At 36.2% G+C, this 22,732-nt stretch overlaps 1 protein-coding gene across 1 annotated transcript in view; it reads right to left on the bottom strand.

The window, feature by feature from the left end:
- Nucleotides 1-253: 253 nt before the first annotated feature.
- The window catches only part of NUP54 (nucleoporin 54), a 34,397-nt gene continuing 11,918 nt past the window's right edge, over nucleotides 254-22,732 (bottom strand). The window contains exons 4-12 of the mRNA XM_010374083.2: nucleotides 21,835-22,061; nucleotides 19,514-19,701; nucleotides 17,899-18,095; nucleotides 16,276-16,330; nucleotides 15,716-15,809; nucleotides 10,459-10,566; nucleotides 3,639-3,758; nucleotides 3,228-3,338; nucleotides 254-1,073 (exon numbers count right to left, since the gene is read on the bottom strand). Coding sequence (XP_010372385.1) covers nucleotides 945-1,073; nucleotides 3,228-3,338; nucleotides 3,639-3,758; nucleotides 10,459-10,566; nucleotides 15,716-15,809; nucleotides 16,276-16,330; nucleotides 17,899-18,095; nucleotides 19,514-19,701; nucleotides 21,835-22,061 — 1,229 coding nt within the window. The 3' untranslated portion in view covers nucleotides 254-944. The remainder of the gene's footprint in view (nucleotides 1,074-3,227; nucleotides 3,339-3,638; nucleotides 3,759-10,458; nucleotides 10,567-15,715; nucleotides 15,810-16,275; nucleotides 16,331-17,898; nucleotides 18,096-19,513; nucleotides 19,702-21,834; nucleotides 22,062-22,732) is intronic.

The following is a 22,732-nucleotide window of genomic DNA, read 5'->3' as shown; positions in this document are numbered from 1 at the left end:
GATTTTCTAGTATTTCAAATACTAATGACGTATTAGGGAATTCTTAATACTAGATGATATCCGAAGTAAGTTTTATTTGCCATACCCTAATCAAATTGTGCTGATTATATCAGCACTGACAAAAATCCCTAGGAGGGAAAAATCAGACTTAAGACCTAAAATTCCTGAATTGTGATTATGAATTTAGTACCTATGTGGACAAAAAATGGTCATTCCTCAAAAGCCAAATAAAGCACCAGACAAAATTATATAAAATTACAAATTAAGAATTTATTTATAAGTTTTCATCTTTTTAGAAATAAAAAGGCTTAAAAAACAAAATGGTTGCAAAAATGGTTAATTTTGTTATATCCTAATTGCTTAGTTGTGCTCTGTAAATTCCAAATAAGTAAAATAATATAAAAATACATTTTCAAATCTTTATAGAACAAAAAGAAAACATTAAATGCTTTTGGATTTTCTTTACTCCTCCCACAGATGAGTTCACAAATATAAAAACTGGTGTACATTTATACTCTGAAGTACAAATCTCCAACAGCCAAGTAATTATAGTTTCTTCTGTTATGTGCAAAGATTATTTCATACTTACTTGGTATGGAAAGCAGAGTACAGGCTCAGTGGACAATAATCATAACAGATTATGTTTAAGAAAATGCTGTTGTAAAAATGTACAATAGTACATATAATTTTGGTAATTATGCACTTCTCCTTTTAAAGTAAAGACAGCTTTTCGATATAAATCTTTCAAAGGTTTTCTTTGAAGAGCTGTGAGGTGACTGTATTTCAGATCTGATGAACAGTAATTTGTCAGTAAACGTCTCAAAAAACCAAGCGCAGAGAGAATTGTTTTCTTTTTCCCTCCACGTGGTCGGTTTCATTCTTAAGGAAGGGCTGATGCAGTAAGAAGATGAACTTCACAAACCTTTACACAAGTTTGTGAACTGTCAACTAAAGACACCACCTCTGATGTGGATGGTTTCATTCAATCCATGTTCGACCAGCTTTATATCTTCTAGATCATCTTTAATGATGCTAATCAAATGGCTAAGGCCTTCCTGTTGTTGTTTCAAATGCTAGAACAAATTAAGAAACAACATATTAATGTATTAATTTATTAAAACTGCAAGCTAGTCACAGGAAAAAGGACTTCACTTTGACTGTTTTACTAACAACACAGTACCTAGTAAGTGTTCTAAATATAGAGGGCATGCATATTTAAACATTTGTACTACATCTTTTGCTAACAGTGAAAGACAAACTCTAAAGAACAATAAAATCAAACAAATATAAAATGAACAGTATCTTCCAACAAAAATGTTTTTTAGATAGCTATTCCTTTTACCAACTTTTGATAAAGGCATAATAAAACAGAACTCAAAGGAGGTATTCAAACATAGATGACTAGCAAAATAACACTCTGAAAACTGAGAATATTCGTGTTTTGAAGTATAAAGTATATAGTGATAATGGTGATGATGACTACAGATGCTAACATTTTTTAAAGACTCCTCCTTATGGGTTAAGGTGCTGTTTTAATAGTGAGTACTGGTATTCACTCGCTTAACTCAATTAAAATCCTTTTGAGCACCCTTTGGGGTACCATTATCATCTCCACAGTTAAAGAAACTACAGGTAAATAACCTACCCAAGGTCATAAAGTAGACGGTGAACCATGATTCAATCCCTGAACAATACACTGCTCATCATTTTAAAAAAGACAAGTGTTTAAATTATTCAGTTTTATTGCATATATCAACCTACAACTATTACAATATACTGGAATCTGTTAATTTATTGCAAATACTTAAAACAATGTAATATAATTGGTTGTGTAATGTCCAAGAATCTAGAAGCCAAACTAGTTTTTGGTTGCATAAAACCAGCCATATCCATTCTAAAGCATATAATAAAATTGGATTTGTTAATGACATTTATAACCTTAATCTAAAATCCTCAGGGCCATGCCAACAGTCATTAGCTACCTAGTATGCTCCACAAAGTTCATCATCTTCATATATTTTCTTTAGACACAACTGTTCATTTTCATTAAACCAATCTGCATTTATACTAATGAAAATAAGCCAAAGCAGTGTTTCTCAACTTTTTCACACAAGGTGAAAACCCGAGAAAAGTGGCTGGAGGTTCTGGCCACCTCAACCTACCTCCATCCAGTTCTCCTGAGGGCTTAGGGGATAGATCAATAACAACATGTTTATAACTTACATGTGACATATAGGCAGGGAAGGTATTATCTAAAGCAGTTGCAAACTTTAAAGTGCATACAAATCATTCTATGATCTTGATAAAATGCAGATCGAATACGTCTGGAGTAAGGACTGAAATTTTGCATTTCTAATGACCTTCCAGGTGCGGTTACTGCCTACACTTTAAGAAGCAAGGTCTAGTAAACTGTAGTGTCTCTACTACCTCTTAAATTCATCTTTTTGGCGAGGAGAGGGATAATTCACCTTTTTAAAATTGTGGCAAAACAGGCATACCATAAAATTTTGCCTGTAACTATTTTTAAGTATACAGTTCAGTGGCATTAAGTACATTTACACTGTTGTGCAATAATCAACACTATCCATTTTGTTCAGAACTTTTCATCCTCTCAAGTTGAAATTCTGTACCAATTAAGTTCCTCCCATCCCCTCCTCCCCTCACACCCTGGCAACCACCTTTCTACTCTCTATTAATTGAACTACTAGGTACTTTTCACAAGTGAAATCATAAATATTTGCCCGTTTACAAGTGGCTTATTTCATGAAACATAACTTCTTCAAGGTCAAATTGCACTGTAGCGTGTGTCAGAATTTCCTTCTTTTTTCAAGGCTGAATAGTATTCCATTGTGTGTACATATACTACAGTTTGTTTCTCTATTCCTTGATTGACTCTTGGGTTACCACCACATTTTGGCTATTGTGAATCATGATCTATGAACACGGGTGTACAAATATGTTTTGAGTCCCTGCTTCCAACGTACTTGGGCATATATCCATGAGTAGACCTGAGAGATTGTATCGTAATTCTATCTTTAATTTTTTGAGTAAACACTACACTGTTTTTCATAGAGGCTGAACCATTTTACATTCTCCCAACACTGCAAGAAAGTTCCAATTTCTCCACATTCTCACCAACACTTTTCTTTATTAGGATAACAGCCATCCTAATAGGTGTGAAGTGGTGAGCTCACAGTTTAAATAATACACCCTCATACAACACTTACCTGCTTGATTTCTCGTAACAGATCTGCATCTATGTAATACCTTTCTTCAGATCTGACTGCTCCAAAATGATTCTGCATCCTGATTTGAGACATCAATTCATTTAGTCGACCCTAAAAGTTAAGACTGAGTCAAATGACAACTGCCAATAAAGACTTGTAAAAGAGAATGTTTTCTTTTGAAAGGATGGTTTCAAAATCATCTATTAAAAATTTCTATTTCTCTCTCTGTACATTATATTTGAAACACTAATACTAGCCAAAAGAACCATGACTGAGTTTACTTTAGAAAGGAAGTTCTAATTGGAGATAACAAACACAAGTATACAAAATTCCTGCTTGAAGACAACATAACTTTTTGTCTGCAGATCCACCTGAAACAAACTTTAGCATTATGGTCGTAGACGTGGTTACCTTGAACTGAGTAGGTGCATTTAGTTCACCCTGAATTGTATCCAGCTGAACTCGCAACTGCTCTTCATCAGCCTGAATGGCATAACCACTCTTCCTTTGAATTTCCTGTTTGATTAGGACCTATACAAATAAAAAACATCAATAACAATAGAATCATCTCTTTTTAGTTATGCAAGTAGTAGTATTACAATTAGTTGCTGAAAGAAATCAGCTGAAAATTAAACAACAGTAGGGTTCAACAGTTCAGGATTTGAATTATGTTTCTGTCCATTTTAACTGGGCAAAAGTTATCACATACACTGATGTACACTTGGTTTTTTTTTTGAGACAGGGTCTTGTTCTGTCTCTGAGGTTTAAGTGCAGTGGTGTAAACACAGCTCACTGGATCCTTGAACTCTGGGGCTCAAGCGATCCTCCTGCCTCAGCTCCCGAGTAGCTGGGACCACAGGTGTGCACCACTGCACCTGGTTAATTTTTTTTTTTTGGAGACGGAGTCTCGCTCTGTCACCCGGGCTGGAGTGCAGTGGCCGGATCTCAGCTCATCGCAAGCTCCGCCTCCCAGGTTTATGCCATTCTCCTGCCTCAGCCTCCCGAGTAGCTGGGACTACAGGCGCCCACCTTGCCCGGCTAGTTTTTTTGTATTTTTTAGTAGAAATGGGGTTTCACCATGTTAGCCAGGATGGTCTCGATCTCCTGACCTCGTGATCCGCCTGTCTCGGCCTCCCAAAGTGCTGGGATTACAGGCTTGAGCCACCGCGCCCGGCCAATTTTTAAAATTTTTTTGTAGGGGGTCTCACTATGTGGCCCAGGCTAGTCTTGAACTCCTGGGCTTAATTAAGTGATCCTCCAGCCTTGGCCTCCCAGAGTGCTGGGTTTGTAGGTGTGAACCACTTTGCCCAGCCAACAATTTTAATACTATGGTATGGCTTGGCCAGGAGCAGTGGCTCACACCTGTAATCCCAGCACTTTGGGAGGCCAAGGCGGGTGGATCACGAGGTCAGGAGATTGAGACCGTCCTGGCTAACACGACGAAACCCCGTCTCTACTAAATATACAAAAAATTAGCCGGGCGAGGTGGTGCACGCCTGTAGTCCCAGCTACTTGGGAGGCTGAGGCAGGAGAATGGCAGAAAACCCAGGAGGCGGAGCTTGCAGTGAGCTGAGATCACGCCACTGCACTCCAGCCTGGGTGACAGAGTGAGACTCCATCTCAAAAAATAAAACAAACAAAAAAACTATGGTATGGCTTAAAAGCAGTACAAAAAAATAAGCAACATAATACCCGTTTCAGACATTTACTCACAGCCTTTCTAAGGAAAGAGTTCTTTAAAGATGAGTCTATAATACTTATGTCTAAAAATTATTTCTCAGATTTTTTTTGAGATGACAAAAGCGTTAAGAAACAATACGAGAATGTAAAAGACAAGTTTTCTCTCATACCCCCAAGACAAATAGTGCTAACTGATGTTCATTCCCCTGTACCTTTCTCCTTGCTCATACAGAGTGCACACACACAGATCCAAAATAAAACTAAATAGTATATATCACTCTGTGACATGGTTTCTTTTTTGGCTGTTGTTCTTGTTTTTCTGAGACGACCTCGCTTTCTTGCCCAGGCTGGAGGAGTGTGGCACAATCATAGCTCAATGCAGCATCAATCCCCTGGGCTCAAGCAATCCTCCCACTTCAGTCTCCCAAATAGCTGGAATTACAGGTGCTCACTACCATGCCTGGCTAAGTTTTTTTCTTTTTGCTTTTTTTTTCAGTAGAGATGAGGTCTCCCGATGTTGCCCAGGCTGGTCTTGAACTCTTAAACTCAAATGATCCTTCTGCCTCAGCCTCTCAAAGTACTGGGATTACAGGCATGGGCCACTGTGCCAGGCCGCTTCTCTTTCTTTTGAATTTAACAATACATCGGGAGAAAGGATCTAAAGCAGTGGCCTCTAAATGCAGACTCTTGGTTTGCTGCTACTCTCCAAGCCCAGCTTATTCGGTTAAAAACAGTGCAAGTCCCTCCATACTCTCAGCCATGCTCCTATAACCATATATTTTTCATAAACACACACACAGACTGACTGCTTTTTGCTCATCTAAATTTTTAAAAATGATTATATATAATTAACAAAATTTTATCAAATTAATCATTAAATTTTACTATAAATTAAAATTATAATTTTATTATCAAAATCTCATGAAATCCCTTAAGAACTATAGCTCTAATTTGTTATTTTTAATGGCTGTATGCTTTTTTAATGTTATTAACCAATAATCAATCATTACTGTCTTGATGCATATACATTTTGTTTTCACACTACAAACAATGCCATAGTAAACATTTTTGTAGCTTTGACTCTATAATCAATGCTGTAATAAATATTTTGTAGCTTTGACACTACAATGCTACAATAAACATTTTTGTGCATATATCTAACTGGTATAGATCTTTAACAATGAGGCTGAGTTTTAGAGTAAGCTGCTAGATTGCTTTCCCAAAAGATCCTAATGATTTAGATTCATAGGCCACACATCAGAATACCCTTTCCCCACAGTCCTGTCAAGTACAGGTGGTGGTGGTTTAAATTTTTCCCAACCTGGTGAGTGTAAAGGGATTTTTTTTTTTTTTTTTGAGATGGAGTTTCACTCTGTCACCCAAGCTGGAGTGCAGTGGCATGATCTTGACTCACTGCAACCTCCGCTTCCCGGGTTCAAGCAATTCTCTGCCTCAGCCTCCCATGCAGCTGGGATTATGGGCACCTGTCACCACGCCCTGCTAATTTTTGTATTTTTAGTAGAGATGGGGTTTCACCATCTTGGCCAGGCTGGTCTTGAACTCCTGACCTCATGATCCACCCGCCTCGGCCTCCCAAAGTGCTGGGATTACAGGCGTGAGCCACTGCGCCCAGCCGGGATCTAATTTTTTTTCTTCAATCTGCAATTCCCAGATTCCTAGTAAATTAAAGGGACCATCTTTTAATGACTAAGAACTATTTTGCATTTGCTTTTTCTGTGAACTGCCTTTACACATCTTTTGCCCAAATTTCAATTGGGTTTTATTGTCAAATTATAGGATCTCTTTGTATAATATGAATACGAACACCAAATCTAAAATCAATGCTGTTTGCAAAATTTCCTTTTCTTAAATTCTATCACATGACTACTGACAAATGGCTTCTGGTATCTTTTGCTATACACAATTTTTTATGTGGCCAATGTTGGTTTATAGTTTCTAGCTTTCTGATCAAGTGTCTCTCAAATCCCAGGCTGTACATACAGCGTTGAAAGTTTCTTCTTCAGTCCACTTTATTTTTATATGATGCAATGGTCTAATTTTATTTCATTCCTTATGTATAGTTATACTCCAGCATTATTAATTAAATAAACCCACTGAATTGAAATACCACCTTTATCATATATTAAATTGTCAGCACACTATCATCTATTTATAAATTCCCTATTCTGTTCCATGCATGTTTCTGTCCAATCCCATGCAGATACTATATTGATTCAATTACAAGAGGTTTAAAATAGGTTCTGAAATCTGGTAAAGAAATCCTTGTTCACTATTTCTTTTTTGTTCCTGAACAAGCTAGTCTCAAACATTTATCCTTCTTTATAAACTTAAAGAAATTTTAATCAAAATTTTTTTAGAGACAAGGTCTCCCTATGTTGCCCAGGCAACAGAGTGCAGTGGCTATTCATAGGCACAATCATAGCTCACTACAGCCTCGAACTCCTGGGCTCAAGTGATTCTCCTGCCTCAGCCCTCTGAGTAGCTGTGACTATAGGCGCCATGTCATCACACCCAGCTTAATCAATTTTTAAAAAGCTGTAATTCATTTTTAATTTTGTAAAGTGGATATTAAGTATTCTCATCTAAGAATATAGTTTATTTGTAAATACCTATACTTTCCTCATAAATATATTCCTAAGTATTTTACAGTTTTGTCACCATAGTGAATGGAACATTTTCCTATTTCCAGATAGTAAAAAGAAAAGTTGATTTTTGTACTTTTATATCTAGCTGGCTTACTACATTAATTCTATGGTTTATTCCCTTGGGTATTCCAGATATACAATCATATCAGCAAAAAGAGAACACTTAATCATTTTCCCAATGTTTATATTATTTCTTTGCTTGTTTTATTTATGAAAACCTCCAAGACAGCAACGAATAATGATGATAATATTGGGTGTCCGTGTCTAGTTTCTAAATGCAATTTTAGTGTTTCGCCTTTTTGAGTATTTGCTATTCATTTTTGGTTACAGTTTCTATTATATATTTTCCCTTAATGTGTTGCTATAATAAGTCATGTTGACAGATGTCCTGTTATTAAAACCAACCCTGCATTCCCGAATAAACTTTACTTGGTCATAGCATATTTTTTAAGAAATTGATAAACAGCTGGATTCTCTTTGCTTATACTTCATTTAGAATGTGGTTTTTCAGTCTGATTTGAGATATACTCAACATACAACAATTAATCTGTTTTAGGTGTTCAGTTCTATGAATCTTGCAAATACATACAGTCATGTAACCATCACCATGATTAAGGTACATAATATTTCCATCACCCCAAGCCCCTTGTAGTCACACTTCTCTCCTCATTTATAGTCCCTGGCAACTACTAATCTGTTATCTGCCCCTAATTTTATTTTGTATAATGTTATATAAATAGAATCACGCCTTACATAGCCTTCAAGTCTGGCTTTTTTCACTTAGCATAATTTGCATCTCTTTAAAGTAACTGTTTATAATTTCTTTTCAGATGCTACAAACGGAAATGTAAAATAGTACAGCTGCTTTGGAAAACAGTTTGGTAGTTCCTCAAAAAGTTAAACACAGTGTGCATATGACACAGCAATTTCACTCCTAGGTTTACACCCAAGAGAAATAGAAGTATATGTGCACACAAACACTTGTAAATAAATTTTGATAGCAATATTATTCATAATAGCCAAAAAGCAGAACCACCAAAATGTCCATCAATCGAGTAAAATGTGGCTTAGCCATACGATGGAATAGTCAGCAATAAATGAGTAATAATCATTTATTAGTACCTGAAGTACTATTACATGGTACAACACAGATGAACTTTGAAAACATTATGCTAAACAAAAGAAGCCAGTCACAAAAGACCAAATATCGTTATGATTCCATTTATATGAGGTTTCCAGAACAGGCAAATCCATAGAGGCAAAACTGGTTGCACAGGACTTGCGGTGAAATGGGGAAGTGACTGACAATGGGTATGGGATTTGTTTGTAGGGTGATGGAAATGTTCTAAAATTGATTGTGGTGATAATGGTTATACAAGTCTCTGAATATACTAAAAGCCATTGAACTGCACACTTTAAATGAGTAAATAGTATGGTATGCAAATTATCTCAAGCTGTGAAAAAAGAACAAATGAGGAAGCTATGTACATTATTCCTCAATTGTCTAGAATAATTAAAATAACACTGGAATTAGCTCTTTTGTGGTTAGACAAAATTTGGCAATGAAACTATCTGTCCTTGAGGCCTTTTTCATGTTTCATCTTTCATTTTTCCAATTGCTTCTGTGTTTTTTTTTTTTTTTTTTTTACTTCTCTGTAGATTAATTTTGGTAATTTTCATTTTCATAGAAAAATCAAAATAAAACTTCCTCTGAGTTCCAGATTTGTTACCCTAAAGTACATGCAGTATCTAATCTTTTTTTTTTTTTTTTTTTTTCCTTTTTTCTGAGATGGAGTCTTGCTCTGTCTCCTAGGCTGGAAAGCAGTGGCATGATCTCGGCTCACTGCAACCTCCACCTCCCGGGTTCAAGCAATTCTCCTGCCTCAGCCTCCCGAGTAACTGGGACTACAGGTGCAAGCAACCATGCGTGGCTAATTTTTTTTAATTTTAGTTGAGATGGGGTTTCACTGTGTTGCCCAGGCTGGTCTTGAACTCCTGAGCTCAGGCAATCCACTCACCTTGGCCTCCCAAAGTGCCAGGATTACAGGCGTGAGCCACTGTGCCCGGCCCATGCAGTATCTTCTTCTTCTGTTTTGTGTATCTATGGTGATGCCTCTTTTCTCACTACCAATTTTGTATATTTTGCTCTGCTTTTCCCTTCTTCTGGTTGATGAGATGCGTAGTAATTTTAATGGTCTTTTCGAAGAAACAGTTTTACAATTTATTCTTTGCACTATTACATTTTTTAGTCTTTCACTAATTTCACATTTATCTTTCTTTCTTTTTAGTTTCTTTTGGCTTATCTTGATATTCCTTTTCTAATTTGAGTACTCAGTTCCTTTATTTTTCACATTTGATCTTTCAAAATGAGACTTTTTTATGACTGTAAATTTTCCTCTGAGTACAGATTTGGCTGTTTCCCATTGGTTCTGGTATGTAATATTTCTGTTTTCATGATAGTTTATAATTTCAGTTGTTATTATTCTTTTAATTCCTCCTGTTAATTTGTAAATTCTATTGTTGTTTTTCGACCATTATGGTTACACTCCTTTTTCTAGCACTCAAAATAATTTTCTGAACTATTTTATGAAATTTATGAGACATCGATAATCTCACAGAAGTTTCCCTTGCACTAAGATACTTTATTTCTTCACTGCTTTCCCTCAAATTCTCACTAAAATATGAACTTTAGGATATTTTTATTCTCCTCACTCAACCCTATGAGACCTATTTTCCAATTTCAGAGTTCTACTGGAAGAATTCGGTACTTCTAGTTTCATATTATTATTTTAGTCTTTTTTTTCCATTTTAAAAATCTATATTTAGTACATTATTTCATATACACAACCTTATAAACACTGGGGGAAAAAAATCCAAATTACTACCTGTAAAGTTCTATGGGAAAGATCCATGAGTTTCCTCTTGTATTGCGCAATTTTGGCTACAGATGTAGTTTGGTTCTTTTGTAGCTCACTAATATCTTCAGATATGATCTGTTTAAAAAAAAATTGGGGGGGGTTAATCAAATATCACAACTATTTATCAGTTACACCTGTATGGAAATTCTAATCCTGGGATAAGCCGGAGATGCATCCCTCAAAATATAAACTCTTTCCCTACAAATCTATGCTTAGATTTCTTCCCTTTTTACATACCTAAAATTTTTTTAAAAGAATCATGCAAAGATATCTTTACAGCTCTAGGAAATTTAGCAATGAGGCAATACATAGAAAAAAATAAGCTGGGCATGGTGGCTCACACCTGTAATCCTAGCACTTTGGGAGGTCAAGGCGGGCAAATTACTTAAGGTCAGGGGTTCAAGACCAGCCTGGCCAACATAGTGAAACCCTGTCTCTACTAAGAATACAAAGAAGTAGCTGGGCATGGTGGCACGCGCCTGTAATCCCAGCTACTTGGAAGGCTGATGCAGGAGAATCACTTAAACCCAGAGGACGGGGCCGAGATCGTGCCACTGCACTCCAGCCTGGGCAACAGAGTGAGACTCCATGTCACAGAAACAAAAAACAAAAAAAACAGAGTGAGACTCCATCACACACACACACACACACACACACACACACACACACACACACACACACACGGCTAGGCACAGTGGCTCACTCCTGTAATCCTAGCACTTTGGGAGGCCAAGGCAAGAGGAGTGCTTGAGACCAGGATTTTGAGACAAGCTTGGGCAACATAGCAAGACCTTGTCTCTACAAAAAATAAAAAATTAACCAGGTGTAGTGCTATATGCCTGTAGTCCCAGCTCCTTAGGAGGCTGAGGTGGGAGGATGACTTGAGCCGTGATCACACTCCAGCATGTAGGGGTCGGGGGGAGGGAGGCGGAGAGAGAGGAAATTAAGGAATTTGAAGTAATATGGAATACAGCCAACAATCAGGTCTGAATGGAAGAAGTTAAGATGTATAAGATGATATCTAGGGGGTGTCTTAATAGACAAGTAGCCCTGTATGTAACTATTGACAGAAAGTGCAGTACATTTCAACATTAACTGTTATAGAATACTTGGAAGGAGTCATCAGGGTGCAGAGGAAAATGAATGATATTAATTATGCAGCAGGATACATTTTTATGCCTCTGGATCTTTGACTTGCTGTTTTACCTGACTGAAATCCACTATTCTGCCTTAGGAAGTCTTAACCTTACAGGGTAGGTTAAAATCTCACTATTTTATTAAAACATTCCAATCAGAATTAATCCCATAATTGTTTCTATCATAATTAATCATTCTATGTCACTGGCTTATATTAACATGTTATAAGAAAGAGGATAAGACGATTGTGCAAGACATATTTTAGCACATCCACCTGCGCACATCACCTTTTAAAGAAACTTTCCAATGCCATGCCATGCTGAAAGGACAAAATTAGGTGGCCATGTTTTATATTACATAACCTAGGCAATCTCCCATCCCAATTTTGAAAAATCACCAGGGTTTTTAGATACAAGAGTACTTACGACATTATTTCCTACCAGTAATAACTAAAAAAATTAGACATGTTAGTTATCAGTCACAGTATTTACTAACAAATACTAAAACCATCTAGGAATTGAGTCAAGTAAGAATGCACAAGATTTTAAAAGGGAATATTTAAAAATTATTTTAAAGGACATAAAAGACCACAAGGATTAAAAAGACATACCACATTCATGGATGAAATGATTTAATATTAAAATTCAATTCCCACAAATGAGTCTCTGCATTTAATGCAATTCCAACCATAATTCTAGCATTCTGACAAGTTGATTCTAAAGTTTTTATGGAAGAATAAAGATCCATAAGGACCCAGAAAACTCTGAAAAGAAGAATCAAGATTAGAGATTCATTCTACTAGATATTAAGATACACTACAAAGCCCTAACACTAAAAAAAAGTGGAATGGGTGGGTATAAGAACAGACCAACTGGCCAATGAAACATAAGAGAGGGTCTAGAAATAGATCACATATATATGGAAACTTAGTGTAATTTAAATTCTTTGATAATCATTAAGGAATATCACATTTTTATAGGCAATATTAAAAATATGGACCCACTATTTAAAGAAGAATAAATCTGAGTTCATACCACATACTTTATATAAAGGTAAACTCCATGATGACAACAAAAAACTCAAATGTGAAAGATTAAACTCTAAATTTTTTAAAATGTAGGGTACTCTGAGAATTTAGGGTGAAAAATTATTGAAGCAAATTCCCAAAAAGAAAACACAAGGTAAACATTTAATGGATATCATTACATTAAAATTAAGGATTTCTCTTCAACCACAGACACCAAAGACAGAGTTAACAGAGAGATGAAAAGAAGATATTTACAATGTTAAATTCTGGACAAGATGAACTAAGTACATGCAACCCCAATCTTCCCATTTAATACAGCTATAAAACTGAGATGGGAATACATGGGGCAGCCATCTGAGGACTCTGGCAGGAAGATCAGGGAAGATAGGAATTTAAAGTACCACTGAACTTGTGGTGAGTTTATCCATTTTTCCCCTCAGGCATCCCTAGTCTGGTTTCAACCCAGCCTCAAACCTGGAAATGAGCATAAATGCTGAAAGGGAGCTCCAAGAGAAGTCTGCTAGTTCTAGTGGCAGGAGATACATCGTATTACCTAGAGAAAGGTTTCTCAACTTCAGCACTATTAATGTTGGGTAATTACTTGTTGTGGGAGTACTGTTCTGTACACTGTAGACTGTGTGCAGCATCTGGGCCTCTACACATTAGATGGCTGTAGCACTCCCCAACCAAGAGTCTCTAGACACTGCCAAACGTGCTTTGGGAGACAAAATCACCACCACCACCATAAGCCACTACTAAGAAGTACTGCTCTAAGACTTGAAATAATAAATTAAAAGGAAATGCTAAAAAAAAAACAAAAAAAAAAGTTCAAATAACCCAAAAGAAAGCAGAAAAACGGAAACAGGAATGAAAAACAGAGGCTGCAAACACAAAACAAATAATGGTAGGACTAAATCCAAACTTTATGCCGTCTACAAGAGTCTCACTTCAAATATAACAATATACCTAGGTTAAAAGCAAAAAGATGGACAAAGGTATGCCATACAAACACTTTTTATTAAAAAAAAGGTAGCGTGGCTATGTTAACATCAGACAAAGACTTCAGAGTGTCTTGAGTAAGTGTCCATGAACAGATGAATGGATAAAGAAAACATGGTGTGTATGTGTACACATATATACACATACAATAGAATACTATTTAATCATGAAAAAGAATGAAGTGCTACCATTTGCCGCAACACAGATGAACTTGGAAGACATTTTGTTAAGTGAAATAAGCCACGCAGAAAGATAAATTCTGCATGTTCTCACTCATATGTGGAAGCTAAAAAAAAGTTGATTTCGTAGAAGTAGAGAGTAGAATAGGAGCTACTAGAGGTGGAGAAAGAGTAGGAGTAGGGAATTGCCAAAGGTTGCTTAACAGACACAAAGTACAGCTGGACAGGAGGATTAAGTTCCAGTGTTCTACAGGGCTATAGGTAACTATAAATCATAACCATTTATTGTATTTCAAATAGCTATAGGAGTGAATTTTCAATGATACCAACAAATGATAAATGAATGGGGTAATGGATATGCTAATTACCCCATTTGATCATTACACACTGCATCCATGTATTGAATTATCACAATATGCCCCATAAATATGTAGTTATGTATCAATTAAAAATAATAATAAAAGAAAGTCATTAGAGAAGATATAAAATTTACCAGGGATTAAGAGGGATATGATATAATAATAAAAGGTAAATTTGCCAAGAAAACACAACAATCCTATATAACAACAGCCCTTCAAACTATTAATACATGAAGCAAAAACTGAGAAATGAAAGGAGAAAAACATAAATCCGTAAGTGTAGCTGTGAATTTCAACTCTCTTCTCAAACTAGCAGGCAGAAAAATCAACAAGAATACAGAACAGAAATGTTATCAACCAACTGGATCTCACTGACATTAATAGAAAACATCACCTAAGAATTGCAGAACACACATTATTTTCATAGGCTCCTGGGTTATAAAGCCTTAGTAAAGTTGGCCGGGCGCGGTGGCTCACGCCTGTAATCCCAGAACTTTGGGAGGCTGAGGCGGGCAGATCACGAGGTCAGGACATTGAGACCACCCTGGCTAATACGGTGAAACCCCGTCTCTACTAAAAATACAAAAAAATTAGCTGGGTGTGGTGGCGGTCCCAGTTACTCGGGAGGCTGAGGCAGGAGAATGGCGTGAACCTGGGAGGCGGGGCTTGCAGTGAGCCCAGATTGTGCCACTGCACTCTAGCCTGGGCAACAGAGAGAGACTCCGTCTCAAAAAACAAAACACACAAACAAACAAAAAAAACCTTAGCACAGTTAAAAGAATTGAAATCATACAAATTTCGCTGACCTTTAAGAATCTTTAAGTATTTAATTATGAAAGTCTTTTTTTTTTGAGGAGTCTCACTCTGTCGCCCAGACTGGAGTGCAGTGGCACGATTTCTGTTCACTGTAACCTCTGCCTCCTGGGTTCAAGCAATTCTCATGCCTCAGCCTCCCAAGTTGCTGGCATTACAGGCATGCACCATGACACCCAGCTAATTTTTGTATTTTTTAGTAGAGACCAGATTTCACCATGTCAGCCAGACTTCTCTTAAACTCCTGATCTCAAGTGATCCACCCACCCTGGCCTCCTAGAAAAGTCTACTTTATGAAATAAAATATTAAGCATATTTAAGCATTAAGTAATTTTAAATTTGCTTCATCAATATACAATAATATAACAAGACAATTATATGTCAACACAAAAAAACTTAATTATAACCTTCATTTTCATAAGGCCCCATAAATAATAATATGCAATCCCTGGCTGAAACTGGAAATGCCAGTCTAATTAATCTACTAAGCCAAGAATTCTAAATTCATTATCATATCAAATCAGACTCATGATTTGGGGACTTCTATCATAAAGAAGGTAGTTGCATAAAACTATAATTATTAATTTGCAGTGTATGCTACATTGTTTCCTGATTAAGATAAAATAGTAGCACATATGTTAAAAATAAATAAATGGCTATAATCCCTTTCCCTACTTCCAGGGCCAGGGAATGGAAAGCTAAATGCTTACATCTAATCTGGTTTGATGCTGCTTAGTCATCTGATCTTGAACCTTCAGTCTTCGGAGAAGTTCCTTAAAACCCACCATTGGTACAGGAATTAACCTGAAGAAACGCAGTGAACAATTTTCAGATTTTAAGCCCATTACTACAAAATACAAGAAGTTAAGGTTTTAATAACATTCATGTAATTTTACATCAACTTTCTAAGGCTCTAAGGCAGATCTATGACTATGAGATAACCATGTTACACCAAAGAGTTTTTATTCAACCTCCCTATTTTACAAATGAGGAAAAACAGTTCAGTCAAAACATTACATTATTAAATGCAAATGCAATTAGATTTTTCCACTCCTAGTTCTCACTATGCTATGCTGCCTTACTATAATCTTTTTTTTTCCTTTTTGTTTTAGCTGAAGCTTTAGCTGGACTATAATTAATATTTTTTAAAGACCATGAAAATGAAAATAAACTTCTCTTATATGTAAGAATTATAATTAATAGCTCATATGTTTGCTTTCCTAGTAGCAAATATTAGTTCTTAAATGAAACAAGATGAAGACATACTTACTTTTCAGAATCAGGGTTATCTACCTTGGCCTGTTCCCAGATAATAGGATCAACACCTACCACAAATAAAAAATATTTTTTCTAAAACAATTTTCTATTTTTATAATATGTGTATGACAAAGGCTTTCCTAAAGACCCTAAACCCAGAAGCTATAATGAAAAGTGACTGTCAAATATGATCATGGTAAAAATACAAATTTTTGCAGAATAAATAAAGCTCAAAAAAAGTACAGATTGAAAGGAAGTATCTATAACCTATAGGATAACAGATTAACCTCCAGAATATAGAAAGAGTTCCTAAACATCAAAAAAGAAGACAAAAAAAATCTAGAAAATGGGCAAAGGACACAAATAGGTAACTCACAAAAAATACAAATGTAGCCAATAAACATTAAAAATGAGTATTAATTTTTAAATTAATTATTTGCCATCAGTGGCCAGAAAAATAACATTCCTGTTATGAATGTAAATGGTAGAACTTTCCCTGGAGGGCAATTTGGCAGTATCTAACATACATAATATTGACTCAAAAATTTTATTACCAGAGATCTATTCTAAAGAAATATATACCAATGTGTTTTAGGCCGGGCGTGGTGGCTCAAGCCTGTAATCCCAGCACTTTGGGAGGCCGAGGTGGGTGGATCACGAGGTCAGGAGATCGAGACCATCCTGGCTAACACGGTGAAACCCCGTCTCTACTAAAAAAATACAAAAAACTAGCCGGGCGAGGTGGCAGGCGCCTGTAGTCCCAGCTACTCGGGAGGCTGAGGCAGGAGAATGGCGTAAACCCGGGAGGCGGAGCTTGCAGTGAGCTGTGAGATCCGGCCACTGCACTCCAGCCTGGGCGACAGAGCGAGACTCCGTCTCAAAAAAAAAAAAAAAAAAAAAAAAAAAGAAATATATACCAATGTGTTTTAAGACATGTTTACAAGGATGTTGTTAATTACTGCATAGTTTGTAATAGTAAAAAGATAGAAAACAACTTAGAGGTGTTAAGTAAAGGTGTATCCATGGAATACTATGCAATGTTTAAATACAGTAAGATTTATCTTCATGTACTGACATGAAAAGTACTAAGAAATACTATAAGTGAAAACGCAAGCTGCAGACATATATACAGAATCCTTTTTTAAAAGATCTACATGTAAATATGCTTACATTTCAAATCACAGATAAAGGAATAAACAGAGTACCATAAATTGATAGTAGTTACTTCTGCGGAAAGGAACTAAAGGTAATCTATCACAGTCAATCTAGTTATGCCATCCAGAATATTTTACAGTGAGAACACATTCAGGTTTTACTTGAATATTCAATGAATATGAGATAAGCTAGAAAAAAGCCAAAATTTTACTAGTAAATTACCTTCGGTTAGATGGATTATGGACTATTTTTCTTCAGTTCACTATTTCTCAAAATTTCTATTTTAATACATACATATTAGCTATATAATAAAAAACTACATGAATACAAATATTCAAAACTATTTCCCAAATAAGTAGATATGTGATAAGATGATACTAATTTTATTAACATTAATAACCAACCAACACCTCTGAAATAGGGGGAGTGTTTAGTTCTAAATCTTTCTTTTTTTTTGAACTCTGTGATTCTAGAAACATACCAGCAGGAGGATTCTGTAAAAGCTGTTTGATCTGTGCAGGAGAAAGTTCTGTTCTAGTCATAGAAAGGGTTACACCAAGTTGCTGCAATTGTGTTTTTATATTGGCTTGTTCAAAATGGGCATATAGCGTTGTAGCTGGAACTCTTCTTGAAGTACCATTTGGTGAACGCTCAACAACATAAATAACAACTTCTGTCCTGAAGGAAGAATAACGAATTTATAAAATACGGAGCACAAAACTCATAGCCACAAACCTCAGCATATCATAGCATGTGATTTCAGAAGAGTGTAAGTTGAATTCAGACATGGTTATTTTAGGAGGCGATTAAAATGTTTCCTTTTTTTTTTTTTGGAGCAAGGTTTGCTCTGGTGCCCAGGCTGGAGTGCAGTGGCGTGATCACTGCAGCCTCAATGTCCCAGGCTCAAGCAATCCTCCCACCTCAGCCTCCAAGTAACTGAGAGTACAGTAGTCACACACCCGCTGTTTAGCTTACGTGTGTGTATATACATAAATATATATGTATTATATATATTTTTTAATTTTTTTGAGAGATGAACATTCGCTATGTTGCCTAGGCTAGTCTCAAACTCCTGGTCTCAAGCAATCCTCCCACCTTGACCTCCCAAAGTTCTGGGATTACAGGTATGATGATCTGCTGTGCCCAATTGTTTTCTTCTTAAATCTTGGAAAATAAAAAAGTTTTACTTAATGTAATGTTCATTTACAAATCAACCTAAATGATAAAGTTAAAATGAACCAGGTAAATAAGATAATATTTGGGTTTCTTTTTTTTTTTTTGAGACGGAGTCTCGCTCTGTTGCCCAGGCCGGAGTGCAGTGGCGCAATCTCGGCTCACGCCATTGTCCTGCCTCAGCCTCCCGAGTAGCTGGGACTACAGGCTCCCGCCACCACGCCCAGCTAATTTTTTTGTATTTTTAGTAGAGACGGGGTTTCACCCTGTTAGCCAGGATGGTCTCGATCTCCCAACCTCGTGATCTGCCCGTCTCGGCCTCCCAAAGTGCTGGGACTACAGGCATGAGCCACCATGCCTGGCCAATAAGATCATATTTATAAAGCCGTTTGCTTAGCTGCAAAATCCTATGTAAATGTTATTTATATAGAAAATTCTGTTGAAATTTATGGGTTCTCTGCAATTATGACCACGAGTAAAATCTAATTATTGCATCTCATTAAGAACCATTCCTCCAAATATCCTAAAATAAATGTCTTGCCACTAACACTGAGAATTATACTTAGGTCAAGGGAAGTAAAGCAATAATATCTATCCATGAGTGAACATGAACAGTAATCAGTTAATAACATTTTTCAATAACATCTTCATGGCCCTCAATTTGCACACATCTATGACAAATGGTCCCTTCCTGGCCTGAATGAAAATCTATAAAATTATTAGCATCTAGTAAGTTAAAAAATCCAAATTTTTAAAAAAGCTTTTAAATAAATGTTTTTATAAATACTGAATAATCACTACCTGAGAAAAGGCATTCTGCTCTGAGATTTAATTTGTGCTTTAGCAACGAAAACATTATTGATCACTCCCTTAGGACCAGAAATAAATACACAGAAATAAACAGTATATTTATGTATACTTACTGATCATCTGGCAATGTTTTAGTGCCCTCTACATTTACAGTAAGGGTCTGGTTTCCTCCCAAAACTTTATGCAATGATTCCACCAACTGCTGTTGTTGGCTTCGAATCTCTGTTTCTTTTTTGTTGAAAACTAAAACCACTAGCCCATCTTCATCTTTATTACTGGGCATGCAACTATAACCTACTGCCTGTGGAATGACAAAATAAACAATATAAAAAATATGTACAGGTCTTAAATCAAGTGTTTAATATTAACAGCTTAATATCTGCTAAAATGGGAAAAACAACTTAACGTCTGGTAATTATGGGAATAATGATTCTTCCCACCATTTTGTGCCCTAGGAGGTCACAAAACTATAAAGAAAAACTATTTTACCCAGGAATAACATTAATCTATAAGTAAGATTAAAATTTCCCCTTTGAGAGAGTAACTAAAGAGCTTTCTCCCCTAAAAAATTTTGATATTTATTATTGTTGGTTGTTTTTCTTTCTTTTTTTTTTTTGAGACGGAGTCTTGCTCTGTCGCCCGGGCTGGAGGGCAGTGGCCAGATCTCAGCTCACTGCAAGCTCCGCTTCCCGGGTTCACGCCATTCTCCTGCCTCAGCCTCCACAGTAGCTGGGACTACAGGCGCCCGCCACCTCGCCCGGCTAGTTTTTTGTATTTTTAGTAGAGACGGGGTTTCACCATGTTAGCCAGGATGGTCTCGATCTCCTGACCTTGTGATCCGCCCGTCTCGGCCTCCCAAAGTGCTGGGATTACAGGCTTGAGCCACCGCGCCCGGCCTATTGTTGGTTGTTTCTAAACCATCTGCATGCCATTATAAAAGTGACTGCAAAAATCACCAACTAATTATAATTTATTTCACTATACAGATTGTTCCCAACTTAAGATTTTTCCATTTTATATGGTGTAAAAGCAATATGCATTCATATATACATACATGGAAACCATACATGGAATTCTGATTTTAGTTTTTATCATAAAATTATTATTATAAGACAGACTTGGTGTTAGATTATTTTGTCCAATTGTACAAAGATGTAAGTGTTCTGAGCATGTTTAAAGTAGGCTAGGCTATGATGCTTGGTAGGTTAAGTGTATTAAATGCATTTCTGAATTACAGTATTTTCAATTACGATGGGTTTATTGGGATGTGACCCATTATAACTTGAGGAGTATCTGTATATCTGATTCATGGAATCTTAAACTAAGTTTTAAATGTATAAAGAAGCAATTTACAAATAAATACTTTTAAATCACAGTAATGACAGTCAACTTACAAATACTATAAAGAATGCCTGTATCACTTTATTGGTTTATATAATACAAAACTTTATGAAACAGGGTTGTATTTTTTCACATATTAATATGACCAATTATACTTTTCTAAAGAATTGCTCTTTAGGTAGAAGCCTTTTATCCTTTTCACCACTCATCTGCAACTTTTAAAAAAGAATTTAAATTAACTCAAGTGTACATTATGCATTTTACCATGTTATACACCAACTTTATTAAATTGTTGTATTCAACTTATGTCTATTATTGAATACCTCTTAGCAACTAAATACATGTATCAAAATTTCAACTACATGCACTCAATATACTTTTTGTTAGTGATGAGACAAAGAGATGTTCTGCAACAAGACAGGCTGACCACTTTATTCAAGGATCCCATCCTCAGCCTTACAGTTCCAAACACAGGGTTATGTACATATTGATTAGGTTTAAGAGACCAATGTAGGCCAATATAACTTCTAAGAGGCTGAGGTATAAACTGGAATTGCAATACATAATTTGTTATGGAAAATGCATTACCAAATGGACCTAAATACTCTCACTGGCTGATAAAGAGATTTTCTGAAGAGACAAATGAGAAGGTTGTTTGGTAGGCAGGGAGTAAGAACACAGAAAATGGGCAATACTGTTTTAATAGCTTTGGGGTTATACATGCCAAGGGGAATTCCTGTCTGCTGGTTAAGGTACACTCTCCTGGCCAATGTTAAATGAATACCACTAAATTGTAGTTTGGTGTCTCCCCTTTACAGGTGCCAAGCAAACCATTCTCCTGTTTACATTTTTTTTCTTCAGTTATAAATCACATTCTAGTCACACTTTCCTTCATTCATATTCTGGTCACCTTCAACCACACATATGTATGAAATCACTTCATTTTATAATTTCTATATTTTCAAAATAAAAGTATAATCATACCATGTTCAAGGAGTAAAGACCCCAAGCAATTGTTATCTTGATATTAATCTAAATATATTTTCTGTTATACAAAATCTTCAATTGAAGATATAAACAGTATTAATAATACCTTAAATCGACAAAAGGGATTTTCTTGTGTGAATTCCACTGGCGGAATATTATTGTTGAAATACCCTTTTCCTGTTCCCCAAAAGGCCTGCAGTTGATTCCATTTTGCCAAAATAGCATCTCTCTCATCTCCCAATAGCGTTGGAGCAGAAAGAGCACTCGCAGTATTTATCAGCTGGTTGGACTGTGTAGGAGCTTGTGTAGGCTGACTGAAGAGACCACCTAATGCTAAAAATGTACCCAAAATTAGTATTTAAAAACAAAACAAAACAAAACTTAATCCAGATCCTAGGCATGGGAGGCAAAATAATGCCCCCGCCCCCCCCCCCCCCGCCCACAAAGACGCCCATAGCCTAATCTACAGAACCTATAAATATGTTATCTTACATAGCAAAAGGGCCTTTGTGGATGTGATTAAATTAAGCATGTTGAGATAGAGGGTTATCCTGGATTACCAGAAGGGACTCAATGTAATCATAAGATCCTCAAAAGTGGAAGAGTGAGCTCCGAGTCAAACAGATCTGAAGATGCTATGCTGTTGGCATATGGCAAAATGGAAGAAGGAGCTGCAAGCCAAGAAATGCAGGAAGACTCTAAAAACTGGAAAATGCAAGAGAATGAATTCTCCCTTAGTGCCTCTAGAAGTAGCACAGTACTGCCAAGACCTTCATTTTAGCACAGTGAAACCCACTTCTGGACTTCTAATCTCCAGAAACTATAAAATAATAAACTTTTATTGTCTTAAGCCGCTAAGTTTGTGGTAATTTGTTATGGCAGCAATAGGAAACTAATACACTAGGCCAAACCTCATAACATTAAATTTGCTTTTCTAATAATATATTTTGAGACAGGGTCTCACTTTGTTGCCTAGGCTGGAATGCAGTGGCCAGATCATGGCT

The sequence above is a fragment of the Rhinopithecus roxellana genome, chromosome 2 (genome assembly GCF_007565055.1).
Source record: "Rhinopithecus roxellana isolate Shanxi Qingling chromosome 2, ASM756505v1, whole genome shotgun sequence".
Lineage (NCBI taxonomy): Eukaryota > Metazoa > Chordata > Mammalia > Primates > Cercopithecidae > Rhinopithecus > Rhinopithecus roxellana.
This window is presented reverse-complemented; position numbering and strand designations above follow the sequence as displayed.